The sequence below is a fragment of the Marmota monax genome, unplaced genomic scaffold (genome assembly GCF_021218885.2).
Source record: "Marmota monax isolate L192 unplaced genomic scaffold, Marmota_monax_Labrador192_F-V1.1 WCK01_AAM20220418_F8-fsc00008, whole genome shotgun sequence".
Classification (NCBI taxonomy): Eukaryota; Metazoa; Chordata; class Mammalia; order Rodentia; family Sciuridae; genus Marmota; species Marmota monax.
The window spans coordinates 13,315,283-13,334,615 of record NW_026694432.1 but is presented as its reverse complement, the minus strand read 5'-3'; the positions used below and the strand labels follow the sequence as shown (position 1 = coordinate 13,334,615).

Here is a 19,333-nt window from a genome sequence, read left to right as displayed (position 1 = left end):
TTTGTACATATGTATTTTTTCTCCTAGGTTGATATGGAAGTGACCCTCCCAGGTGAGGGTAAAGACCAAACCTTCAAAGTGTCTGTTCAATGGGTGTCTGTTGTGAGCCTTCAGTTGCTTTTAGAAGCTTTAGCTGGGCACTTGAATGAAGTCCCAGATGACTCAGTACAAGCACTTGATGTTATCACAAGACATCTTCCCTCTATGAGGTGAGTACCTTGGTTTGGATTCTTTCCTGTAGATGTTCAGACTTTTTGGTAGGTTACATTTAACCACTGAAAAGTTCTGTATAAGTCATAATTCAAACTTAATTTCAGCTCACAAAGTTCAGAGTGAAATGAAAAATCTTTCAAGGTTTTTTTTTTAGTTGTTGATAGACATTTATTTTATTTATTTATTTTTATGTGGTGCTGAGGATCGAATCCAGGGCCTCACACATTCTAGGCAAGCACTCTACCACTGAGCCACAACCCCAGCCCCTTTCAAGTTTTTGTTATGAAACATGCACTCTTATTTCTCCAGGTACACTCCGGTGGGTCGTTCCTTCTTCTCACCTCCTGAAGGTTACTACCACCCTCTGGGAGGGGGCAGAGAGGTTTGGTTTGGTTTCCATCAGTCTGTAAGACCTGCTATGTGGAACATGATGCTCAACATTGATGGTAGGATGGAACTCTCTTTATTCATTAACTTTTTGGCTGTTTTTTGTTTGCTTGTTTGTTTTTTGGCCCTTCCCTTCCCCTTAAAGCTAAACATCTTTCCTCTCTGTTAGTATCTGCAACTGCTTTCTACAGGGCTCAGCCTATTATTGAGTTCATGTGTGAGGTTTTAGACATTCAGAACATCAATGAACAGACCAAACCTCTAACAGACTCCCAGCGTGTCAAGTTTACCAAAGAAATCAGAGGTAGGTGTTTCTATTAATATAGTCTTGGTGAGGCAGCTATGTATGGTGCAAGTGGCCTTGGCTTTGAAGTCAGAAAAAGTTGGGCTTCCATCCCAGCCTAGTTAGTTGGGCAAGTTCCTTAACCACTATTACACACTGTGAGTCTTAGTTTATTTAAATTATTCATCTCAAGGAACAGGCAATAATATATGTCTGCAGAGTTGTGAGAATTAAATGCAATTAGGTTTACAAAGTTTCCTGGTACAGTATCTGTCATGTGTCAGTCTCTCAATAAAATTATCCTTACCTATTTAAAAACTTTACCAGCTACATGCAGTGGCACACATCTGTAATCCCAGTAGCTTGGGAGGCTGAGGCAGGAGGATCACAAGTTCAAAGTCAGCCTCAGCAACTTAGCGAGACCCTGTCTCAACATAAAACATAGAAAAAGGAGCTGGGGATTGGTTCGGTGGTTAAGCGCTCCTGGGTTCAATCCCTGCCCCCTCCAAAAAAAAAAAAAAAAACTTTACCTTTTAATAAAATAATGCAAGTTTATTTATTATACTTTTGGAATTTCTTTTCTTCTTCACTTATAGTTAGCAATATTCTCTCAGTATAGTATAAATTTCATGAGGGTTGTCTCCAGAGCTGAGAATAAATTTCAGAACGTAGTTAATACTTATTAAATATTTACTGAATGGATTAACAGAGTATGTGAATTAAACATCTTAGATCATCTGAGTTCTAATTTATTATGCTTAGTTGAGGGGTTTTGCCTGTTAATGATTTTTATTTCTATTTATTTATTTGGTACCAGAGGTTCCTCAGCCTTTTTATTTTGTGAATTCCTGAGGGTCTTGCTAAATTGCCAAGTAATGTCATGATTTTTTTAAAAAAACAATGTTCAACAAGTTCCAGGCCAGCCACTGCAATTTAGCAAAACCTTGTTTCAAAATAGAAATTGAAAATGTCTGGAGATGTGACTCTGTAATAAAAACAAAACAAAACAAAAATGCTCCTGGGTTTGATTCCTAGTATGGCAAAAAAATAAAACGAAACAACATTGAATCAGTTTTTGTCACGTTTTGGCTTTTTTTTTTTTTTTTTTTTTTAACTTTAGGTCTCAAAGTTGAAGTGACTCACTGTGGACAGATGAAACGAAAATATCGAGTTTGTAATGTGACTAGACGACCAGCCAGTCATCAAACGTATGTTAATCACATCTAAAATGACATAACATTTTTGGTAACAAAGGAAGCTACTAAAATTATTTGTGAAAACTGTAGTATAATTTTTTAAAATATATTTTTTATTTGTAGATGGACACAATACCTTTATTTTATATGTTTATTTTTATGTGGAGCCAGGGATCCAACCCAGTGCCTCACACATGCTAGGCAAGTACTCTATCACTGAGCCACATATAGTATAATTTTCAAGATTACCAGAATCTTTATTTTAATACCAAAGCTTTAAAAAATGTTTGAAATATTTTTGATAGAGATATTTGTTTCTTTTTCTTTTCTTTTGAGTTGGATCTTGCTTTTTTTGCCCAGGCTGGTCTAGAACACTTGGGCTCAATCACTTCTCCAGCCTCAGCCTCCTAAGTAGTTGGGACTACAGCTATGTGCTGTTACACCCACCTTGGACAGATTTTTATGAAACATATTTCCTGCCTTCAATTCCATTCATCTTTTAAAATTAGCATGTTAAACATAGGTCAACTTTTATTTAACGATGCAGAGCCATATTATCAGCATCATTTATTATACTGTTGTAGTTTTCAATACAGGGCCTGCAAGTTCTGTTGAAGCCTAGAAGTCATATAACCCGGTCATCGGAAGACTTATATTGCTTTGTAATTTTGTTGTTGTTGTTGGGAGGGGGATGTCGGGGATTGAACTCAGGGGCATTCGACTACTGAGCCACATCCCCAATCCTATATTTTGTGTTTTATTTAGACACAGGGTCTCATTGAGTTGTTTAGTGCCTCGCTTTTTGCTGAGGCTGGCTTTGAACTCATGATCCTCCTGTCTCAGCCTCCCGAACTGCTGAGATTATAGGCATGCATATTTTTGTGTAGATTTTTCTCTTTCCTTTTGTAGGTAGCTGCCTCTCCTCCTCCTCCTCCTTATCCTCCTTCTTTTCCTCCTCCTCCTTCTTTTTTTGTCACTAGGGATTAAACCAAGGAGTGCTTAACCATTGAGCTACATACCCAGCCCTTTTTATTTTTTATTTTGAGATAGGATCTTGCTAAATTGCTGAGGCTAATCGTGCACTTGTGATTCTCCTGCCACAGACTCCCAAATTGCTGGGATTACAGGTGTGTGCCACTATGCTTGGCTCCATTGACATCATTCTGTCAGGGGAAAAAAAAAAGCTACTATACTAAAACCTTATGAAGTCATTTTTGAGAATTGTAATATTTGTTTCAAGATCTGTGCCTTTTTTTCATTATTTAATTACTTTCCAAAATCCTATCAGAATAGTTAGATTTGTGGACCTATATTATCTTTGCTCAAAGGTTTAAAGCACATAAATGTCACACAGATAATCCTCACTGCATCATTATCTTGTGGGTCTGTAGCAGTTAAGAAAGTAAGATTAAATTTATCATTGTGTTAAGTTTTTGAGATAATTTGCCCACTGAAAGAGCCAATAAAGAGTCTTAATCATGCTCCCCTTTTATACCAAATATTCTGGTACAATCTCAACTTCATATATTTGGTCATGTTGTCTTCACATCTATGTGTATTTGTCCTGGCTCAGGGATCTGAAAATGTAAACAAAATAACTGTACTATAGTCATTTTATACAAAATTCTCTTAAGGAAATAAAACTCCTATATGGATGATTCTAAGTCCTTATTTGAAGTCAATCATGTGTAAGAAGCCCACAGGAGATAGAACTTATATTTGTAGGTGTTAACTGACTTCAACTGACTATTTTTATCTTAGGTTTCTTAGCTGCTCCTGTTGCTGCTGCTGTTGCTACTTCTCTCTCTCTCTCTCCTTTTTTAGTACCACCACTAGAACCCAGCAGTGCTTAACCACTGAGCCACATCCCCTGCCCTTTTTATTTTTTAATTATTTTGAGACAGAATCTTGCTTAGTTGCTGAGACTGGCCTCAAACTTGCAATTCTGCCTCAACCTTCCAAGTTGCTGGGATTATAGGTGTGCACTCCATATCCATCCTATAGCTTCTTATTTTAATTTCTTAAAAAAAAATTCTTTCTGGGGGGGCGGGGTTGTGGCACAGTAGTAGAGAGCTCACCTAGCACCTGTGAGGCCCTGGATTCAATCTTCAGCACTACATAAAAATAAATAAATAGAATAAAGGTATTGTGTCCAGTTAAAACTAAAAAAAAAAATACCAAAAAATTCTTTCAAATTTTGAATTAAATTTTTTTGTAATCATAGTTTCAACAAACAGATCATTTCAATTGAATTATTTTCTTGAGGTTCACGACTAAAGACTAAAGAGACTTAACTGAAAATACTCAAAGATTGATCTTGTTTGTTTGTTTTGGGCTGGGGGTTTGGTGATGCAAAGGATTAAATCCTTGTGCAAGGACCTTGTGCAAGCTTAGCACATGCTCTGTCTCTAAACTACACCTGCTGCTCTGATCTTTGTTTTTTAAGAGACTGATCAAGGTAGGAAAATGTTAGTAGGCTCTATTTGTTTATTTATTTAGGAAAAAAACCCTTAAATTTCTAAAATTTGAATTTCTAAAATTCTCTCCTATAGTTTTCCTTTGCAGCTAGAAAATGGTCAAGCAATGGAATGTACAGTAGCTCAATATTTTAAGCAAAAGTATAGTCTACAGCTGAAATATCCCCATCTTCCCTGTCTCCAAGTGGGACAAGAACAAAAACATACATACTTGCCACTTGAGGTAAGCTAAACTACATTTTCTTTTGCCAATCTGCCAATCTCTTGTGTTGTTGTTATTATTATTATTATTATTATTATTATTATTATTATTAAAGATACCATTCTAAAGTAGGATTTAATCTTTCTGAAGTATTTTGGGTAGATAATTTCACTGTATCACAGTTTTTATTTTTCTAGAAATGGAGGATATATGATAATTTGGCAAAAGCTTACAATGAAGAAACCCATTACTGCACAGACTAATTTCTCTTTGCCTCTTGGCAGGTTTGTAACATAGTGGCAGGACAGCGATGTATAAAGAAACTCACAGACAATCAGACTTCCACGATGATCAAAGCCACAGCAAGATCTGCTCCTGACAGACAGGAAGAGATCAGTAGACTGGTCAGTAAGGCCTGGTCTTCAAAATCAGCCAGCTCTAAGATGAAAAAACAAAAAACTAGAAGATTCCTGATGGGTCACAGTTACTCTGGTTTTTATATATACAAACTTTCTGGTTTTTTTTTTTTTTAGGTGAAGAGTAACAGTATGGTGGGTGGACCTGATCCTTACCTGAAAGAATTTGGGATTGTTGTGCACAATGAAATGACAGAGCTCACAGGCAGGGTGCTTCCAGCACCAATGCTGCAATATGGAGGCCGGGTAAGCTTTAAAAAAAAAAAAAAATCCCAGCAAGCTTCTGCCACGCCGGTCAAAAGAAGATTATAATCCAGAATTTTTCTACTTCACCACATTGAATTTACCCATAGTTGTGCTTATTATTGCTTTTTGTCTTCTGGCTCATGCCAGATAGAATTTTGTTTATTCCCTCCTCAACATTAAAATGGCCTTAGATTGTAATGTCTTTCTCTTTTCTTTTGTTTCTTTTTTTTGTTTTGTTTTGTTTTAAAGAATAAAACAGTAGCCACACCCAACCAGGGTGTCTGGGACATGCGAGGAAAGCAGTTTTATGCTGGCATTGAAATTAAAGTTTGGGCAGTTGCTTGTTTTGCGCCTCAGAAACAATGTAGGGAAGATTTACTAAAGTGAGTATCTTCGTATTTTCAGCCTAGTAGTATCCCTTCCAGATATGAAAGTACCATCCTTATGTGAATGTGCTGTGTACACTGGCACTAAATCCCTGACTCCTGTAGTGATACCTCTAGCTCTGTGGAAAAGACCTTGTGTTATAGTAAATTGCAAACGTGGGAATTACATTAAAAACCCAACTCAGTTTCTATATATTTAGAACAGAACTTTGTGAGTGACAATGCTAAAGCAACGCTACTTGGAGAATTCTTAGTTCAGATTCCTTTCCTGCTAATTTTATCTTTCAGCTAAGATAAAAACTCACTTATTTTTAGTCATTATTATTTACTAGTGTAGCCGGGTGTGGTGGCGCACGCCTGTAATCCCAGCGACTCGGGAGGCAGAGGCAGGAGGATCGAAAATTCAAAGCCAGCCTTAGAAATGGCAAGGCGCTAAACAACTCAGCGAGACCCTGTCTCCAATAAAATACAAAATAGGGCTGGGGATGTGGCTCAGTAGTTGAGTGCCCCTAAGTTCAATCCCTGGAACCCAAATAATGATGATGATGATGATGATGATGATGATGATGATGATAATACTTTACTAGTGATCCTGTTTGATGGCAAGGTCACTAGCTGGAAGTATTGGCTCACATCTTACAGTTGCATCTATCTACATAAGGGAAGTTAAGGAAAAGTTGAAAAAGTCAAGTGAGCTGAGAGGAAAGAAAGGAATCCTACAAAATATTGGCAAAGAAATTATTGTAAAAGCTTTATACATAGATTGAAATAACATCTTAAATTTGAAATTTAAAACTTAAAAGTGAATTTCAATTTTAAGTGATCTCTTTTGATACTATTATTGAAACAGATCTTTTACAAGTTTGATGGTAATCCTAAATACCCTGGTTTTGTAATAGCAAGTTTCTGTGTTCTCAGTTGAGTACAAGCTTACCCAACTCTTCTTATGCCTTACCAAAATGTTTGTTACCTGAAATTTTGATCCTCTTTTCTTCTGAGTAGAATGACTAATTTCAATATTTTAAAAAATCTTTGAACAGGAGTTTTATTCTAGTCTTGGGGCCCAGCTGAGCCATAATCATTGAAAATTTCAAAATGATGGAGCTGGCAGTTTAGCTTAGTAGTAGACCATTTGTTTAGCATGTGCAAGGTTCAATTCCTGGGTTCAATGCTTGGGTTCAATCCCTGGCACTGGAAAAAAATCAAAACAATAATCTGATGATTTATTAATACAGATTCTTATCTACTATAATTTCAGTAGTACAACTGCCAGTCTATTTTGGCAACTAGTTAAAAAAATTTTTTTGTTTGTTTATTTGTTTGTTTCTAATTTTGGCTAAGAATTTGCAGAACTGAAAGTATTTTAAGAGATATTCATGCTAAGAATGTGCACTGAAATGAAAGCACTATGCCACTGGTTTTTTTTCCAACAGAAGTTTCACTGACCAACTGCGTAAAATCTCCAAGGATGCAGGAATGCCCATCCAGGGTCAGCCATGTTTCTGCAAGTACGCACAAGGTGCAGACAGCGTGGAGCCCATGTTTAAACATCTGAAAATGACATATGTGGGCCTACAGCTGATAGTGGTTATCTTGCCGGGAAAGACACCAGTATATGGTATGGATCACTTTAATGCTGAATGAGGGATGATTTCAAGTAGTAGGTGTGACAGTCAGGATAAGCTAGGTAGGGCTAGCTAGGTCACAAAAAATCTCAAACTCTCCGTGGTTCAAAAGAAGAAAATTGTGGGTAGGGGTATACTCAATGGTAGAGCCCTTGCCTAACGTTCACAAGGCCCTGGGTTCAATCCCCAACACTGAAAAAAAAAAAATCCTTTCTTGCTTCTGCTTTGTATCCACTGAAGGTAGATGGTGACTTCTGCTCCTTGCCATCATGTCATACCCACTCTGGGACCCAGAGTGGCAGAGCAGTCACTATTTGGAATGTTGCTAGTCCATCACTCTCTTTTGTTTGCATCTCCTTGGCCATAACCAACCATATGGGGAACAGGAGGACAGGTGGGGATGTGGGCAAGAAATGCTGTACAATCCTGTCACAGCCTAGAAAACTGGGAGAACTGGAGTGTGTGATGAAAAGCACTTAGAAATATCCGGGGGGGGGGGGGGACGGAGCCTGCTACTTCCAGAAGAGGATCTGCTTAGTTTGTATCTATTATAACAGTGATACAAAGTTCTTTTGGTTATCATTGAAGTAAAGGTTGTAGGAGCCACTGACCAGCCCTTAGACTTTATAAAACTGTCTTCATCCCTGTCTGTGTTTGCTTCTTTTGTTACTTTCTGTTTATCCCTAGTGTTGGGAGTGGGGAGCAGAAAAGTAAAATTCAAAGGGCTGGGAGGGAGAAACAAGTGGGAGGAGATTGATTCCTTTGCCAGACCAGTTATGTGGGAGAAGAAACCTCAAGGGACTGAGCAAGTGGTGGCAGACAGCACCAAAGAATAAAGGGAAGCAGGCTGGCATCAAGGCCTGAAAGAAGGAGAAGAGGAGCCTGGAGAACCAATCCAAGGGACGCCTACCTTGGAGGATGAGCAGATGAAATGACCATCTACTCCAGTGCTAAGCATCTTAGCACTATTTGCAGTATATAATAGTTGCCCTGTTAATGTTAATGTGTGGGGTCTTTTACTCTTGGTAAAGGAAATTAATTAAAATAATTAACTTACTTTTGTAGCGGAGGTAAAACGTGTTGGAGATACCCTTCTAGGTATGGCCACACAGTGTGTCCAGGTAAAAAACGTAGTGAAGACCTCACCCCAAACCCTTTCCAATCTTTGCCTGAAGATAAATGCAAAGCTTGGAGGAATTAACAATGTACTTGTACCTCATCAAAGGTAAGATTCTAACTTCTGTTTTTTTCTACATTTGCTTAACATCTAACTTACATAATTTATGGTAAAGCATAGGTATCTGAAATATGCATCTTGATTATTATTTGTTTTATATGTGTACACCCATGTACCATCCACAACCCAGTTATGATATAGAACATTTCCAGCACCAAGTTAGGCTTCCTCTGGCCCCTCCAAATAGATGAGGGGTGTAGTTCAGTGTTAAAGTACTTGCCTAGAACACTTGAGGCCCTGAGTTCAATCCCCAGCATCACCAACAAAAAGCAAAACAAAACAAAATAGATGTCCCCTCCGCAAAGGTAACCACTATTTTGACCTCTATCATCATAGATTAGTTTTGCCTAATTTTGACCTTGATATAAACAGACTCATATAGTATGTATTATATTGTGTATCTTATTTTGCTCCACGTTATTATCTATGAGATTCATTTATGTTGTTGCATTTCACAGTAGTTCATTCTTTCTCTTTGCTGTGCATTATTTCATTTTATGAATAACTCACAAGATTTTATCTGTATGGAAGATATTCTTATACATTTATTCTATAATTTTGCATTTTTTGATGGGTGTGAGCATTATTTCTTTTGTGTGGATTCCAGGTATGGGATTGCTGAGTTATAAAGAATACAGTTATAGAGAATACTTATGTTTTGCATCAGTAGATACAATCAAGTACTTTTCCAGGTTTCTATACCAATTTACATCCTATTGAGAGTTCTAGTTGCTTCATACCAACACAGGGAATTATCAGTTCTTTTGTGAATCTTTTTCACTAATACATCTTTGTGGTTTCTGGAATATAAATCCTTTCTAGGATATATGTATTACATAATATCTTTTCCTATTCTGTGTTTTGTGTTTTGCCTTTTCACTCTGCTAAATAGTTACTTTTTTTTTTCTTTCTTTTTTTTTTTTTTTGGTAGTACTGAATATTGAATCCAGGGCCTCAGGCATAGTAGGGAAGGGCTCTACCTTTGAGCTATATTCTCATCCTTTTAAAAAAATTTTATCTTAAAACCAGCTGCAGTGACAGACACATATCTTTAATCCCAGGTACTCTGAAGACTGAGACAGGTGGATTGCAAAACGAGGCCTAGTACATTGAGGCCTGCCTCCTGTACTAGTCAAGAGCTCTGCTATTGAGCTACATTCCCAACTTCCATAAACTTTAATGAAGCTGAGTTTATTTTAATTTTTTTTTTTTTTTTTTTTTTTTGCAGTTCTGGGGATTGAACCCAAGGCCTAATGCATGGTAGGCAAGTACTTTACCACTGAGGTACATCCCAAGCCCTGCTCAACTTTCTTTTTAATATATATTTTTTAGTTGTAGTTGGACACAATATCTTCATTTATTTGTTTATTTTTATGTGGTGCTGAGGATTGAACCCAGGGCCTCACACATGCTAGGCGAGCGCTCTACCGCTGAACCACAGCCCCCCGATCAACTTTTTTATGTCCTGTTAAGTAACCTCACTTGAGGGCTGGGGCTATATATAACTCAGTGGTAGAGCATAAGCCTAGCATGCACAGGCTGTGGGTTTGATCTCTGGTACCTTTAAATAAAGAAGGAACCTTGCCTGTTTAACCCCAGTGGCTTTTTGTTTAAACTTGAATTTGTCGGACCCATTCTAGAGTAACCAAATGCCAAAGCAAGACAGTGATATTATAAGCAAAGTACTGGCTAAAAGTTAGGAGATTAGCCAGGCATGGTTGTGCACACATGGAATCCCAGTGGCTTGGGAGGCTAAGGCAGGAGAATCATGAGTTCAAAGCCAGCCTCAGTAATTTAGCAAGGTCTTAGAAATTCAATGAGACCCTGTCTCTAAATAAAATATTAAAAGGGCTCAGGGTGTGGCTCAGTGGTTAAGTGCCCCTGGATTCAATATCTGGTACACACACACACACACACACACAAAAAAAAAAGGGCTGGGGTTATAGCTCAGTGGTAGAGCACTTGCCTAGCATGTGTGAGGCACTGGGTTTGATTCTCATTGCTGCATGTAAATAAAAAAAAAAGGTCCTTTGACAACTAAAATAATTTTTTTAAAGTAGATTTGAGTATTGGTGCCCGTATGAACTTTTTTTCATTCTTTCTTTTTTGTATTGCTAGGGGGGATCAAACCTAGACCCTCACATATACCAGCATCTTTCAAGATAATAATATCTGCCTTATCAAATCTAAAATATTGTTTTTAATGTGAAATCCTATATGTGAAAATGATTTGAAAAGTTAAATTTAGGACTGTAGCATTAGTCATTGCTGTATTTGAAAAGAGGGTGTGATGTTGAGTGACTTGCACTTATGCAATCTTATCACAATTCTCATTTTTGTTCTTGAGTGAAACATCTGGGTAAATAAATCCTTTTTGAAACATGGGTGATGAGGCATACAGGTCATAGGGAAAGAACCTAAGATCACTTAATTTTTACTTCATTCTTTTGAGATATTACAGTGGCTTAGAGTCAAACTTTGGTGTCGATTTCTTGGGTTTGTATTCTGGTTTTACACTTCCTAAGTCTGTGATCTTGGGCACATTCTCTATTCTCTTATGTTTCATCTTTTTTTTTTTTAATCTAGAAAATAGAGAAAATTTTACCTCTTTCATAGAATTCTTGTGAAGACTAAATGAGTTAAACATGTAGAGTAGCAGGGTAGCTCTCACATAATACACACCAGCTGTTACTATGTTGTTCATATACATGGCACATATGTTTGTTGTTATTAATTGTTCTATGCTGAGCCTGTGTTTCCTGATGATAGAGAAATAAACAGCACGCAGCTTCTGTCTTCATGGAATCTCATCTTTAATACCTGTTACATGAGATTGTTAGATTTGGGATGCTTCCTAGATGAAGAATGAATACTCACAGTCCCAAATCCTATATTTAAGAATTTTAAAACTTCATATCATATTTTTTCTCCCCCCCTTCTTTTGGCTAGCTTTAACCAGAGAAACATGCAAGCCATTTTTTTTTCTCCTTGATTCCTTAGATAGAGAAATCAGTGCCAAATAAATGAGTTCATTCTTTTGATAAATATTTATTCAGTGCCAAGTATGAGCTAAAGCAGTGTTCTAGGCACTAGGAAATAACAGTGACCAAAACGAAACAAAACATCATTCTAAACCCTTATAGAGCTTACATTCACAGGCGTGTACAGACAAAAAGAAAAAATAAATAAGTGAAAATATATAGTATAAGTGATAAACATTATGGAGAAAAATAAAACCAATAAAAAGATAGGCTTGGTTCTGTTCTTGAGTTGCACATTTTAAGGAGAATTGAGGTTTGGGTACTTTATGTTCTCTCCTCGTAGGCACAGATTCTCTCTTAAGATTGTATCTGTGATCATCATCTAATGATACAGTTTTTTGAGACCCAAACATTTTTACCCGTATGTCTGAGTGGCGCTGTTTCCTTGATTCTGAGCAGGCCCTCCGTGTTCCAGCAACCTGTCATCTTCCTGGGAGCAGATGTCACTCACCCTCCAGCGGGAGATGGGAAGAAGCCCTCCATAGCGGCCGTGGTGGGCAGTATGGATGGCCACCCCAGCAGGTATTGCGCCACGGTTCGGGTGCAGACTTCCCGGCAGGAGATCTCCCAAGAGCTCCTCTACAGTCAGGAGGTCATCCAGGACCTCACTAACATGGTTCGAGAACTTCTGATCCAGTTCTACAAATCCACGCGCTTCAAACCCACTCGCATCATCTATTACCGTGGAGGGGTATCTGAGGGACAAATGAAACAGGTACTCTCATTAGCCCATTGTTGCCATCTGGAGCTTCTAGGAATCTAAAGGGGCTTCCTCCCATGGGCTCCTCAGTAAATCAGCTCTGAGAGATACTCTCTGAGACATGATTCCATTTCTGTCTCCTAGGTAGCTTGGCCGGAATTAATAGCGATTCGAAAGGCATGTATCAGTTTGGAGGAAGATTATCGGCCAGGAATAACATATATTGTGGTGCAAAAGAGACATCACACAAGACTGTTCTGTGCAGATAAAACAGAAAGGGTAAGAAGACGGTAGTGTAAAGTTTCATTATCTGACTCTGTGGCAAGGGAATCTGGTTTTGGTTTTGGTTCTGGTTCTGGAGATTGAAACTAGGGCCTTATGCATACTAAGCATCCTGCTCTACCACCCACTGCCCCTGAATGCCTCCTTCTCCCTCCCTCCCTCCCTTCCTTTGTACTACTAGGTATTAAACCCAGGGTGGTTCTACCACATCCCCAACCCTTTTTATTTTTTATTCTGAGACGGGATCTCTCTAAATTGTCCAAGCTGGTCTTGAATTTCTGATTCTCCTACCTCAGCCTCCTACCCCACAGAGTAGCTGAGATTACAAAACTGTGCCATCACTTCCAGCCTGAGTATGTTTTTAAAGTGGGCATATTTACATTTATTTCCCTCAAAAGCACAAGTACCTAATAATAATTTAGTAAACATAGTATTTGCAGTTGAGCTTACATGGCTAATTCTGAATGGTACAAGTTTCAGGAATGAATTTTCTTTTTTTTAATTTTTTTTAAATTTTTTTAAGAGAGAGGTGTGAGGAGAGAGAGAGAGAGAGAGAGAGAGAGAGAATTTTTGATATTTATTTTTCAGTTTTTGGCGGACACAACATCTTTGTTTGTATGTGGTGCTGAGGATCGAACCCGGGCCGCATGCATGCCAGGCAAGCGCCCTACCGCTTGAGCCACATCCCCAGCCCATGAATTTTCTTTCGTGTGATAGAAATGCTGTCTTCTAGAGCTTTATTGGGGAAGGGGAGTCAGAAACACACCAGGTACATTAGGGTGACAAAGATAACCTTAAGGGGGAGTTTATCTGTTTGAACTTCATTGCCATTTGCTACTTTTTACTGCCAATGCCTGGACCACAGTTGGAAGTAAAGAATTTCTCTTCCTGGGACTGGGTTGTAGGTCAGTGGTAGAGCACTTGCCTAGCATGTATGAGGCACTGGGTTCAATACTCAGCACCACATAAAAAGTAAATAAATTCAATAAACATCTATCAACAACTAAAAAATATTTTGAAAGAGTTTTCTCCCAAAACTATTTTATATCAGTGTAGAGAATTCCTTATTTTAGTATAGAGTTTTTTAAAATTGGTACAAGAGAGCTGGGGGTTGTACCTCAGGGGTGGAGCGCCTACCTTGCACATGTGAGGTACTGGGTTCGATCCTCAGCACCATAAAAATAAATAAATCAATAAATAAAATGTGTCCATCTACAACTAAAAAATGTTTTTTAAAAATTGGTACAAGAGTCTTGTTATGTGGGCTGGGGATGTGGCTCAAGCGGTAGTGCGCTCGCCTGGCATGCGTGCGGCCCGGGTTCGATCCTCAGCACCACATACAAACAAAGATGTTATGTCTGCCAAAAACTAAAAAATAAATATTAAAATTCTCAAAAAAAAAAAAAAAAGAGTCTTGTTATGTGCCCAGGTTCATCTTGAACTCATGAGATCAAATGATCCTCCTGCCTCAGCCTTTTGACTAGCTGTGACTATGGTCCTGAATCACTGTGCCCCCACAATTTTGCTTCTTTGATATTTTATGACATTACTTCATTTTGTCCAGACCCTCCCTGATCCATCCCCAAGAGATCCGACCTTTTCATTGCCTAATCATGAAATCTGGCTGGCCACATTCCCACTATTTTCTAGTACACCCTTTGCTTCTTGTCTCTAATCCAAGAATGAGGTGTTTCTTTTTGTCTCTTTTCTTTCTTTATTTCCCCTCTTCCCCTTCCTCCTCCTCCTTCTCTTCCTTTTTTTAATTTTTTTTATTCTTACATGCTAGGCAAATGCTCTACCACTGAGCTACATCCCCAGCCCTTTTCATTTTATTTTGAGACAGAGTCTTAACTAAGTTGCTCTTGTGATTCTCCTACCTCAGCCTCCTAAGTAGCTGGGATTACAAATGTGAACCACCACACCCCACTTGTTTTTATTTCTGAATCTTTAAAGAACCAAGGTTGGCTGGGTATGATGGCACACACCTGTAATCCCAGTGGCTCAGGAGGCTGAGGCAGGAGGGTGGTGAGTTCAAAGCCAGCCTCAGCAAAAGTGAGACACTGAGCAACTCAGTGAGACCCTTTCTCTAAATAAAATACAAAATAGGGCTGGGGATGTGGCTCAGTGGTCAAATGCTCCTGAGTTCAATCCCCAGTACCCCCCTCCAATTAGAAAATTTTAAAAAGTAATAGAGAGCAAAGTTTTTTTTTTCTCTCTCTGTGGGCCTACCAATCAGTTTAAATTAAAAATATTGTCTTGCCAGGTGCAGTGGCACAGGCCTTAATCCCAGGAAGCTGAGGCAGGGGAATGGCCAAATTCAAGGCCAGCCTCAGCAATTTAGGAAGACGCTCAAAACTTAGTGAGACCCTGTCTCAAAATAAAAAAGGGCTGGGGATGGGGCACAGTGGTAAAACACCCCTGGGTTCAATCTCCAGTACCAAAAATAAAAAATAAAGGGGCTAGGAATGGAGTTCAGTGTTAGAAGGCTCCTGAGTTCAGTCTCTAGTACCTTAAAAATAAATAAATAAAATAAAAATGTTGTCTTGTAAATTTCCCAAACTCTGACTCAACAGGACTTTTTAGATTTTGCTAAAACTTTGTTAATACAAATTTTCTGAACACTTACCTGAATGCTGGGCACAAAATATCCTGCCACCCATCCTCAACAGCTGTGATCACCTCTCCACACCTGTATGAACTTGCTGTCCTTGTAGCCTTAGGACTTTCCAAAATCCTAGACTGTCTCCTACTTCTGTTCTTTACCATCCGGTGTCACTACACTCCTTGCAATACTGATAGTTGCAGTTCTTGGTTTACTTCATATCACTGATCCTTACCAACATCTCCAATTTTCTAAACTTGCCTCTTGCCATCTCTAAATCTGAATTAGTTCACTTGACATTTCCTTTGCTTCTACTGTCTAGCTGACAAGAGTTACTGGGGGGAAAATAATTTGTTCAATCATGAACCATATTATAAGTACATGATAACAAATAGCAAATCTCAGCTAGGCCTTGGATTCTGTAATTTTAAAATGTATACTATTCTCCCTAGCATATGTTCCAAACCTTTATATTTTTTTCAAGTCCTCTACCTACCCATGTTGTCCTCACTGTCAACTAAGTCCTACCTTCTATTTCCCCAGAAAATAAGATCTGGAAGATGTGAGTGTTCTCAGATGGCTCTCTTCTAATTTAGTTAAATTTTGTGTTTTGTTTTTGTTGTTTTGTGGTGCTGCAGATCAAACCCAGGACCTAGTGCATGCTAGGCAAGAGTTCTACCACCAAGCCACATCCCTGTCCCAAATCTTCTGCTTTCTTATCTTCTTCTAACATCCCAGGCTAATTCTCCATCTTTACTTTTGGGTTTTCTTTCTTTCTTTTTTTTTGGTACCAGGGATTCAGGGGCACTCTACCACTAAGTCACATCCCTGGCCCTATTTTGTATTTTATTAGAGACAGAGACTCACTGAGTTGCTCAGTGTCTCAGTGTTGCTGAGGCTGGCTTTGAACTCGTGATCCTCCTGTCTCAGCCTCCCAAGCCACTGGGATTACAGCCACCACACCGGTTCCATCTTTGCTTTTGATCCTAATTCTTTCTGCATTCTCTAGAGACTCACTTCATTAGTGATCCCTTCTGTTTTTAGAATTTCAGTCTTTCTCATCCTGTGACCTCTTTTTTACCCTATACACTTGCCCCTGCCTTCCTCAATTCTTCCATTAAACATCCCTTCACTCTGCTTCTCCCTTAGTCTACCTGATACCTTATTTTTCTTTCTTTCTTTCATGGCTTAACTTTTTGCAAAAACAATCACTTTGCAAAAACAAAGGCTTTCTGTCCTTACCTGTTCTCATCAGACTTCAATTCTCTAGACTGACTTCAATTTCAGGAAGTCCAGAGTTCAAGAGGTGTTCCCTCCCTCAATGCCTTGCTCATTTCTAAGGAGGTCAGATTCCCTCATTGACCTCTTCTTAGAACTTCACACAAGGTTTTCCTCCTTTGGCCTTAGCAGTCTGTCTAGGTTTGCTCCCCACCTTGTAATCAGGTTTCCTCTGACTCTTCTTCCTCCTGTGTCCATGAAACACTGCTGCTTCCTGGCATTTCATACTTCTCTCTTCTCAACTTCAACTTTCTCTTTAGTCTCATCCCCTTTTCTAGGCTCATTTATTTTCTTATCAATTCCTAAATCTGTATTTCCTGCCCCCAAACACTCTATGCAACTCCTGATCTGTATTTCCAATTATCTACCAGACATATTCACTTAGATGCTTTATAGGCATTGTATCAGCCAAGACAACCTAGACTGTGCAGCAGTAACAACAACAACAAAACAATCTTGCAGGCTTACCAAGATTTATTTCTTGCTTACATTACACATTCACTGGTTGTGCTACAGCTGTGACCCTGCTGTCCTCCCTTCAGAACCCAGGCTGGCAGAGACGCATGTATCTGGAACATTGCCAATCATCGTGGCAGAGGGGAAAAAAGATACGTGACAAGCCATGTGTGGCTCTTAAAGCTTCTGCCCAGTAGTAACACATTTCAGGACACATTTTCTCTGCCAAAGCAAGTCACATGGCCCCTCCTGAGATAATTGGGTGCGGATGTCTAATCTTTCCCCAGGGAGGGGCACAAGAATATTTGGCACCAGTGATATAACCTACCCCAGGCATTTCAAGCAAAACACGTCTAAACCTTCCACTTACTGTTTCATCTCCATCCACAACCTCTTTCTCCTCTAGTTTTTCTTTTATTCTGCTGCTTGGCATCACTGTGTATCAAATCGGCCAAGCTGGAAAGCTCAGAGCTGAGTGTAAATTGTTCTCCTCCCTTGTTGTCCCCATGTCCAGTAGGTCAAATAGCCCTCTGTGTTCTACCCAAAGTTCTCTCATCTCAGTTTTTCCTCTTGTGTATCCCTGCTGCCCTAGGCAGAACTTGTCTGTCTCGCAGGAGGCTCCTACCAGTCTCCCTGTCTCCATTTCTCCTTCACAAGTATCTTCTCCACCCTGCTCTCAGGGCTAGGTTTTTAAAACTCAGATCTTATTGTGCCACTTCACTACTCAGAACTCTTCATGCATTCCACCATTGCTTACAAACACTTTCCTCTGTTGTTTGCTGTTTTTCCAAGGGAGCCAAAGCAACATTTTCATTTCCTCTTTTGCCATGACTTCATATCCCTCCCATTTTCCATATTCACTGCACATTCTTTTGTGTGTGTGTGGCATTGTAGACTGCACCTAGGGCTTCACACATGCTAGGAAAGCCCTCTGCCACTGAGCTACATACCTGGCCCTTTTTATTTTTACTTTTGAGACAAGATCTCACTAAGGAGCACAGGCTGGCTTCAAAATTGTAATCCTTGGGGACTGGGATTGTGGCTCAGTGGTAGAGCACTTGCCTAGCATGGGTGGGACCCAGGTTTGGTCCTCAGCACCAAATAAAAATGAAGGCATTGTGTTGTATCCATCTACACCTAAAAAATAAAATTTTTTAAAAAATTTTAATCCTTCCTCAGCCTCCTGAGCAGCTGGCATTACAGGTGTGGGCCACCATGCCCAGCTACAGTGTGCATTCTTATCCTTGGGATGACTATATCCATTCCATTCTTGTAATTATTTTGATTAAGGTATAAAATACACACAGTAAAACTTACTGCATTTAGAGAATAGTTTTGGCTTAATGTATAGTTTTGACGTGTCTGTCATTCTGTCACCACCACCACAGTAAAGATTTATAAATCTCAAAAAATTATCACCTGCCCTTTTGAAGTCATCCTTTCCATTATCCTTAATCCCTGGCAACTATTGATATGAATTTTGTCCTATAACTTCACCTTTTCCAGAATGTCATGTAACTAAAACCACATAGCCTTTGATCAAGACTGTCTTCTTTTATGAAACATAATGCATTTGAGATTCATCTAAGTTACTGTGTATATGAGTAATGTGTTTCTTTTTATTGCTGAGTAGTATTTCATTATATGGACAAGCCACGGTTTATCTGTTTCTTGTTTTAGGGATACCTGGAGTGGTTGGAGTCTTTGTTCCACCTTTATTTTCAACTCCTACTTATCCTAAAAGGCATGGCCTAACTATTCTCTCCCCCAGATTTTCCCAGTGCTTTACACATGCCCTTATCACATTGCATAACAGTGCTTGCATTGCATATTACTTTAAGGAAGGCAAGTTCATTAGTTCTTTCTGCCTCTGGCTCTCATCCCCAACATCTGCTGCAGAGCCTAGCACATGGGTGCTCAAGCAATAATTGTTGAATTGAATGTGCCTGAATTCCCTTTTCCCCAAGATACCATCTCTATCTGTAGAACTTAAAAAAAAATTTGAAGAGGCTCTATGTGAAGTAATTTTGGGAAATGCCGTATAGTCTATCATCTTCTTCAATATTATACTTTAAGAATGCTTTTGAAAAATTATACAGTAGAAAAGCCCCCTATCTTTTTCTGTGCTGGGGATTAAACCAGGATCTCACACGTGCCAGCCAAGTGCCTTGTCCCTGAGCTATAACCCTATAGCTAAAAAGGAAAACTTTTTAAACTTTGATTTAACCCTCACCAGGCTGAGGCAGGAGAATTGCATGTTTAAGGCCAGCCTTGACAACTTACCAAGACCCTGACTCAAAATACAA

At 39.0% G+C, this 19,333-nt stretch overlaps 1 protein-coding gene across 2 annotated transcripts in view; it reads left to right on the top strand.

Moving 5' to 3' along the window:
* LOC124109946 (protein argonaute-4) overlaps window positions 1-19,333 on the top strand; it is a 39,812-nt gene that overhangs the window by 11,422 nt on the left and 9,057 nt on the right. For both annotated transcript variants that reach the window (XM_046468914.2, XM_046468913.2), the window contains exons 4-15: window positions 28-209; window positions 523-659; window positions 770-904; window positions 2,004-2,091; window positions 4,632-4,779; window positions 5,043-5,162; window positions 5,292-5,420; window positions 5,670-5,803; window positions 7,240-7,424; window positions 8,497-8,656; window positions 12,109-12,424; window positions 12,554-12,688. In XM_046468914.2, the coding sequence (XP_046324870.1) occupies window positions 28-209; window positions 523-659; window positions 770-904; window positions 2,004-2,091; window positions 4,632-4,779; window positions 5,043-5,162; window positions 5,292-5,420; window positions 5,670-5,803; window positions 7,240-7,424; window positions 8,497-8,656; window positions 12,109-12,424; window positions 12,554-12,688 (1,869 nt within the window). The remainder of the gene's footprint in view (window positions 1-27; window positions 210-522; window positions 660-769; window positions 905-2,003; window positions 2,092-4,631; window positions 4,780-5,042; window positions 5,163-5,291; window positions 5,421-5,669; window positions 5,804-7,239; window positions 7,425-8,496; window positions 8,657-12,108; window positions 12,425-12,553; window positions 12,689-19,333) is intronic.